The following is an 8,319-nucleotide window of genomic DNA, read 5'->3' as shown; positions in this document are numbered from 1 at the left end:
GGAGATTTGGAAATCAGTCTGGAAGTCATTTTCCCTTCTCCTCGCCGTGCCACTCAGAGCCTTGGAGCCTGTTACAGGGACGCTGCTGTCAGCAGGGTTACGGTGGAGAAGAGGCGTGTTTGTTCCAAAGTGTTCTTGAAGACATACTGTGGAGTCAGATCGAGACTTGGACTCTCTTCTGCCATGGGGGACGTTGTTTCCAGTCACCTGGATGAAGCCAAGCGGGAGATTATCTCAGGTGAGGAGCGTGTTACCAGACTGCGCGGTGCGTTTGATCCATGTGCGCTTTTACGCCTCAGCGGTTCACAGAGAGATCCTCCTCAGGTTCAGATGCCAGACAGAAATGTTAGTGGAGTAATTATCAGAGAGGGGCAGTCTGTTTGATTCTTTTGAAGAGTCGTACTAAAATGCTGGGTGGCTATACCAACCAGGTTTGAAGTGTGGAAGAAACTAGGAGGTGGAGACAGACCAGTTTGAAGACCTATGGTGTACCCCTGCTCATATTCCTTTTAAAAACTGCATAAAACATTTTTCACAACTATTCATCCCATTGAACTTTGAAATAAACACAGCAGACATTGTGTTCATTTCTCTTTTTCTGACCTCTTTTAGATGAAGCCCCGTGGCCCCACCCCACCCCTTAAGTTACAAACTGGTTACGTTTCATTCTCTTTTTGCTGGCTCTCATGCTTAGTTTTGTGTGTGTCCCATTACGCCAAAATATTTTTGGCCCTTATCTGTAGTATTAATCAGTCATATTGTAAAAGACACAGGACAGATTAGGCCAGCATACCTGGATCTATTATCTCTGTTTGTTTATCATTTTGGTATTTAAGATGCATTATGTCCCAGTTTCTGACAACATTTCAAGTTGCTTATCAATACATCTTAGTTCTACTGATTAAGGGAAGAGCACTAAAATCTTATGTGTAACTGAGCAAAAGTTTCCCTTTAAAGAGTTTGAATCCTAATTTTCAGATTTCTGTGGATTTCATTTGGAAAAACTAATCAACTAAAAGTCAGTGACATACTGCTGAGTTTCCAGGTCAGCTAAAGTTTCAGTGTTTGAGTAGCAGACATGCAGATAGGTGAAAGTGGCCTTTTGTGTTATGGAAGAGCCAGCCCCACCCTCTCTGTTGAGTTTACCACAGCTTATTAACCAAGGTTAACTTCACAGAAAGGGCTGTAGTCAGGGAAAAGGAATCATGCTTTCAAGGCCAAAGCCTGTCACCGTTTAAATCCTGGTAACCATTGTTTTCTCTGTGGCAAGGACAGATCCTGCTGTATGTATAATTGATGCATGGGGGCCTGAACATTTTCCTTGATTTACCTTGAAACTAAAATGAACCATGAAGATACCAGCATTTCAGCTCCTCATGTGGCCTGCTGGAATGTGTCCTGGTGAAGTCAGCTCTAGAGCACAGTAGATAAGCTTCCAGAACAGTGTATGGAAGTGGACATATACAATCAGCTATGAGATTATTGATATCATCCCTAACACTGACTGGTATTAAGCTCCCTGCAGTAGAAAAGATGGAACCTAAATGGAGCAGATCTGTTTGTCCAGCTCGTCTGAACAAAAGTTTGGAAAATCTGGAAAACAGACTCACCCAAGGCGTCTGAGGAGATTGGTTTTTCACAACCGGTCAGTCATCTCACTGCTACAGTTTTGTATCATTTTATTTTGTGTAAAGTGAGGAATGTAACTGCAGCTCCACATTGTGTAATGACCATCCCTAAAATAAACCAGGTAAAAATAAGACCAAGTTGTGTTGCTCATGCGAATATCAGTTTTTCCCTCTTTTACTTTTTTAACTGGACTGATTAATAACCCTTAAATATTCTGTCCATAATATTTTATTTGGTCGTTGGTTTATATGAGGCCCTGCTTCCAGATTAGCTTGGTAAGAACTAGCTCCATGTTCTATGCTTTGCTTCATAGAGAAGGTCTGGACCCTCAGCTTGAGAAACAATTGCTTCCTGGAGGCATAAACTCTGTTGAAGTTTTAGTCAACTGGATCTGATTTTTAACCAGTCACCAATATGTGGCTGTGACACACGCAGTGTGCCAGCTTGATGAAGCTTACTGAAAATTCAGAGCTTATGAGATGTGAAAACAGGAAAATGGATGATTGACAAGCATTCACTTGCATCAGATTACCACTGCAACTGGTTTGGTTAAAAAAAACTCCACCACCATGATATGGCTGCATCCAAACTTTTCCAGTAAACTACTGTCCAATACTCCCCAGAACCCAAACAGTTTATCTTCCCATCCTGATAACATATCTTTCCCAGAAAATGGGCAAACATTGGATCAACTATCCACATATGATTAAACAAGTCGATTCAAAGGATATTATGACTCAGTTGTCTGGAATTAAACATTCAACACATCAATTGTGAAACCTGAATGGACAATGGGCACACCCCTCCCACTGCTGGGAGCTGTTGAAATTAGGCCTGTACCTAATAGTGATATTGTTTTGGTTACATTTTGTAAAATATATTGCAATTAATTGCATAACCTGTTTTTATGCAACAGAAAAGGGCAGCTATAAACAGATGGGACATGTGACAGTGCCTTTCATTTCTAACTGAGCAAAGCTTTCCTTGTGAGCAGTACCTTTCAAGAAAAGAAATGATCAGATACATGTAAAGTTTAGAGAGAACAACAGTAACCATCTGCAGTAAGAGACTAAAACCAGCAGAAATGTTATCCTTTCTGCTCAGACTTCCAGACTTTGTAACTGTGGCCTGGTGACTTGCTGATGCTTTTAAGTATTACTTTTCTTTGCTACAGTGACTTCCCCTTCTCGGCACTGCACCTATTTAAGGCATGAGCTGGATCTGTTAGAGCTGTCCGCTTCTCTGGCATCTGCTGTCCAGAGATGTGGACAGCAGATGCCATGTTACAAGCCAAATATCATGTCTGCCTTTAGTGGCCTGTTTGGAGTGAGACCCACAAAAATCTATCAGATGTGGAATCTGAGGAATGCATGAAAAAGTTTGTGTGAGCATGTGTGTGTACGGATTGGATGGAAACTTCCTGGCCTTGAGTTGCACAGCCTGCGCCACATAGTCTCTGCAGCTGAGATGAGCCGAGTGCCAGCCTGGATTTATCATTAAGCACACACACACACACCCACACACACAAGCACACATTTGTCTCCCTGTCCTTGCAGGGACTTTCCATTGACTTCCATTCATTTCTACAGATTAATCCTAACCCCAAACCTAGTCATCACATACCTAACCCTAACCCAAAACTCAATTCACATCATAGTCCTAAATCTGACCCCTGACCCAAAAACCGCATTTCTCTTTGTGGGGACCAGGCTTCAGTCCCCATAAGGAGAAATGAGTCCACCACAATGTAATATGTGTCAGGAAAATAGTTCCCACAATGCATCAAGCGTATTTCCCACAGGCAAATACAAAGCTGTCCACACATTTCTCAGTAAATAAATCTTTTCGTTTATCATGTGAGCACCTATCTTATAGTTGCACGTTATGACATAACTTCAATTGTTGAAATAAATGGTCTGTATTTAGACCATTCAGAACACGGGATGGTTAATAGAGGAATGTTTTGCTTTAATCATAAACTTTTTAAAGTTACTATCCTCTCTGGTGGATGCAAATTTTGATCAGAAATAATAAATTATACTCAGGGATTATTGCAAGCAATAAACATAATTACAGCAGGCAAATCTTTGCCACAGGAATCAAGTTTGGTCTATTTGCTGAAGTTGGTAATAGGGTGTGGTGCACTGGTTTCAGATTTAAGAATCTGTTGGTTGAATAATTTGCTTAAAAACTAAAGTAACTTCCTTGCATATTTTACAAAGTGTCTTCCTACTCTGCTGATGGATGAGCCACGCTTGTCTGTCATCCCACTGCAGGGAACGCAGTTCTTACTGATAAGAACAGACGTGGGAGTCCTGGAGGAGGTTTGCCTGTTTGAGCAATCAGCAGTTGTACTCAACTTCCCTCGTATGCAGAAGGGCGAGGTCAACTGCAGTTGGAGAGGGGAAGAGGGGGTGTGTGGTAGGTTGGACATGGCCCAGGTCATGTGACTAACCTCTCATTTCCGTTTAGTAACGGGCATGATGAGCAAGCATGTGTTAAAGTCGGAGGCCTCGATATACACTCAAACAAAGCATTTTTAAGGGTTTCATTGGGTTATCAGTCTTCTGTGTTTTGGGAAGAACAGTTTGAACCATGGAGGTTCAAACTGGAATCTTTTCATCACATCAAAAAGAGCTGCTAATTTAGTGGAATCAATAAAAAAAAAAACTACAGTTTTAATTAAATCTGTATCATGCATTGTTGCTTAAATTTATGCTTGGATTTCTTGGTTGGAGCAGTTACTCTTAATTAAAACTAATGTGTGTGAATAAGAGTAACACAGCCTGTCTTACTAAATAGGTCAATTTTTCTTTTTTAGCATTTGTTTTATGCTCTAATACAACCGTTTATGATTTATGCTTATACAGATTAGAATAGTTTATTAATTTTTATTTAGGTTTGAGTTCTACCATGAGACATTTGTTCTTGCTCTTCTTTCCGGTGCTACGGGCCCTTTCTTATTTGCAAGTTAATAAATGAGGTTAAGCAGAAGTCCTCAGGATTATAATGTTTGCAGATGGTTTTGTGATCTGCACTGAATGCGAGCAGCAGATGGAAGGAGAAGTTGAAAATTATGATGACTGTCTGAGAAAATAACAGTGTTTTCACACCTCATAGTCTGGAAGACCTGGATTGACTAGGGACTAAAATTGAAACATTTGTTACATTTTCAGCTGGTGTGGTTTATTTTTACACTGCACTGTCAAACAATCCAAACTAACTGAAAAATCTGTTCACCCCTTGTCTGAGGTGGCGCTGCACCAAGAACCACTGAAGGAAATGAGACAAAAACATCTGAAGAAGACTTAAGAAACAAAATTGGAGTAGCATCAGATTTGAGTAGTTTTCTCTTTTGCTTGGTAAAAGACCACAAGTTATTTCTCCCTCCAGCACTAAACTCTTGCATTTGTTTGGGTTGATTGACCCAGAAGGCCCTGCGATGTAGTCCACTTCCTGCTTTTAGAGCAGTCTGGGGTCTGCTTGACATTCACGTATGCATTTGAACTGCACCAGAATTCACAGAACCAAAACCTAGGTTCATAGGCTAACCAGAATTTAGTTTTTTGGTCTGCATCAGAGTTTGGTTTTGCATTCACACCTCTCCAGTCCCTGCCAGGGTTCAATATTTCATTAACACATCATGCCAATAATAAAAATGCAATGTTACGTTTTCCTAATGTCATTCAGCCCCCAGTGAGACAAAGGGATTGCTTCAAGGTCAGAGACTAGATAAAATCAGTTGGGCTTCAGCTGTTTACTTTATCTTTATACAATCAGCTGGTTTTGATTGTTCAGTACAACATAATATATCAAGTCCCAGTTACCTTTGCAACTTCCACATATGCACTAGTCACTGCCAATGGCTGCTTGGATGCAATATTAGGTTACATAGTATATTTAAAATTCCATGCATGCAACTGTGCATGAGAATAATATATGGGGCCTGTTGAATGGACTCTCCCAGGCTGTGATGTCCACACAGAATGCATAGTTTTGGTGGCTGAAATGCTAGTAATGGGGACATTGTGAAAATTTTTTAATTTGCCTGATATTGTGAAGCCATTGACTGTATGTACATGAATCTGATAAGAGTGTGATTGGAAGGAATCAGGTTGTTCTGAATAACATTTATATCAGCTTGGATTCTATACAGCTGGATATTGCTTCTTCCATAATTTTACACTTCTTTTTTGGAATCAAAATTGATTATTTGGAAAATTGATCAATGTGGAAAAATAAAATTCTTATTTTTTCCACATTAAAGACCTTCTAAAATACTTTATTACATGGTATGCAAGATAATTATCCCCCACTCTCATGGAGAACCTATGGATTCTGCTTTGCTCAGTTTGTTCAGCTTGTTTATGATGCTAAATGTGACTTTTTGTTGTGACCTGGGTCACAAACTATAACTTGACATCAAGTAAGGCTGAAGCAGCTGTGAAGTAAAAGCAAGAAGAATATTGTAGGTAGCAGTCACTTAAACTAATATTTTTGGCCATTTTTGCCAAAAAATTGCAATAAATTCACAATTATGCAGTAGCACAGAAAAATGCAGAAATTTGTTGTTTTTTGAATGAATTCCTGTGATCACAGAACTGCAAAAACTGGAGGGACTAAATATGAGTTGAACATCTTCTTCTTGCATCTGCCTTCAGATGTTAGCTTAGTGTGGTACATGCAAATCTGATAGGAATTGTTTAAACAGCTGCGTTAAAGAAATCAGTTGAACTTGCATGTGTTGTGTGGCTAACCTGTTCTAGTCAGGGGTTTCATATTATACAAAACATGGATTCTAAAGGCACATGTGTAACAACACCATAGCAACAAGTAGACAACACAGCAGTAGTAGGACGCATCATGAACAGTGATGAGTCTAATTACAGAGAGGAGGTGGAACATCTGGGGTAGTGGTGCTGAGAAAATAATCTCTGTATCAATGTGAATAAGACCAAGGAGATAGTGATGGATTTCAGCTCTGTACTTCAGAGGAGCAGCTGTGGAGGTGGTCTCCAGCTATAGGTACCTGGTTGTGTATATATCCAGTGACCTTACCTTGAGTACCAACACCTCCCGTCTGGTCAGGAAGGCCCACCAGCGTCTCTGCTTCCTCAGGAAGCTGCAGAGAGCTTGGCTTGGAAACTCTGAGAAGTTTCTATCGCTGTGTGGTGGAGAGCGTTCTCTGCACTTGCATCAACGTGTGGCACAGCAGCTGCACTGCTGCTGAGAGGATGGCTCTGTAGTGGTTAAGATTGCACAGAGGACTCTGGGGGTAGCCTTTCCTGCACCTCAGACCTCTACACAACATGATGCATGAGGAGGGCACTCCTCATCATGAAGGGCTCCACATACCTATATCACATAAATTACTTTATTTATTTATTTTTGTGTAGTAAATTTCTTAATCTGGGACCCGAGTCCGAATTTTTTACCACAAAAGAGCAAAGGTGGTATAACAATGAAATAATCCTTGAACAGTCATAAAGGCTTGTCCCATGCAGACAAAGAGCCAGTCTGGTGGGCTCTTTGTCTCTTTGTCATGAAACTGTCACCATTTCATGACAAAGAGAAATTAAAATGCTATCTTGGATACCAGTGAAAAGAGCAGCAACAACATTAGGAAAGAAAAAGGAAATTGTTGGTCCAATAACAGTCTGATGGGTGAGAGAACAGGAAACAGGAAATCCTTGAGAACCCTGCACCAACAGATATCTTCTATAAGTGATCCCATTAAGTAACCCCTGAAAATAGGACAGTTTCAAGAAAGTTGCATCATGAGGGAACTCAGAGAGTATGAATGAGGGGGAGGGTACAGACTGAGGAAAGTTGTTTTTATTAAATTCAAAGCAGTTCGAGTGCTTCAATCTCACTAGATGTTAACTAGTTAAACACACAGTTCTGCAACAAGGCACATCCACCACATTGTAAAAATCTAGTATTCTTCTTCAACGTCAAGATAATCCTAGTATTTCACAACCACCAGATTGCAGTCTTCACCAGCGTCATAACAACAGAACCTGAGCTCAGCCATTGGTGTGTAATTATTTCACATCCATTCTTATGTTCCTGGTTCCATTTTTGCCTTGAAGTTCAGCTAAACATTTGGTGCTGCCATTAGCACTGTGGGAACACAGGCTTTATTTATGAGTCAGTGTGTGGGTCTATCTCAGTGGAATGTTATTTAAGCAGTGTGGAGAAAATGGGGTGGAATGTGGTAAAATTAAGTTGAGGGTCTCATTAGTCTGTGTTAGAGGAATGGAGATCTTTGTGAGCCCAGTAATCTGAGAATGTTGAATGAACCTTAAGTTTTAAGAATAGATTCCAGGAGAACACCCTATTGGTGTGATCAGGTTACCTCAGTGATGGAAGACAGCACTGTAGATGACCTCAGCACCATGGAGGCCCCAGGGACAATTAATCTGGCAGCTGGCTGGAGCACAACAAAGAGTTAGCTAGATGCACAGCACCAGCTTACACTGCTCTCTGTGCTCTGGGGCTGAAGTACACAGGGTGGAAGGGCGGTGGGGGAACAGGAGGCATAATTTGTGGAATGTGGGACTGTGTGGAGACGCTGTCACTGGATGTTTTAACATGTGTCTATGGTATTCCTGTTATTTTAACCACAGAGATTATCTGTTCCATTTGCTTTGGTTGTTAACAGAGAACTCTGGTACTTATTATGATATT

At 40.7% G+C, this 8,319-nt stretch overlaps 1 protein-coding gene across 1 annotated transcript in view; it reads left to right on the top strand.

The window, feature by feature from the left end:
* The window catches only part of LOC102234204 (niban-like protein 1), a 43,301-nt gene continuing 34,982 nt past the window's right edge, over positions 1-8,319 (top strand). Inside the window, exon 1 of the mRNA XM_023342803.1 lies at positions 1-238. Coding sequence (XP_023198571.1) covers positions 184-238 — 55 coding nt within the window. The 5' untranslated portion in view covers positions 1-183. The remainder of the gene's footprint in view (positions 239-8,319) is intronic.

This window comes from Xiphophorus maculatus, chromosome 11, assembly GCF_002775205.1.
Source record: "Xiphophorus maculatus strain JP 163 A chromosome 11, X_maculatus-5.0-male, whole genome shotgun sequence".
Lineage (NCBI taxonomy): Eukaryota > Metazoa > Chordata > Actinopteri > Cyprinodontiformes > Poeciliidae > Xiphophorus > Xiphophorus maculatus.
Note: the sequence above shows the minus strand (reverse complement) of the source record. Positions and strands in the feature narration are given on the sequence as shown.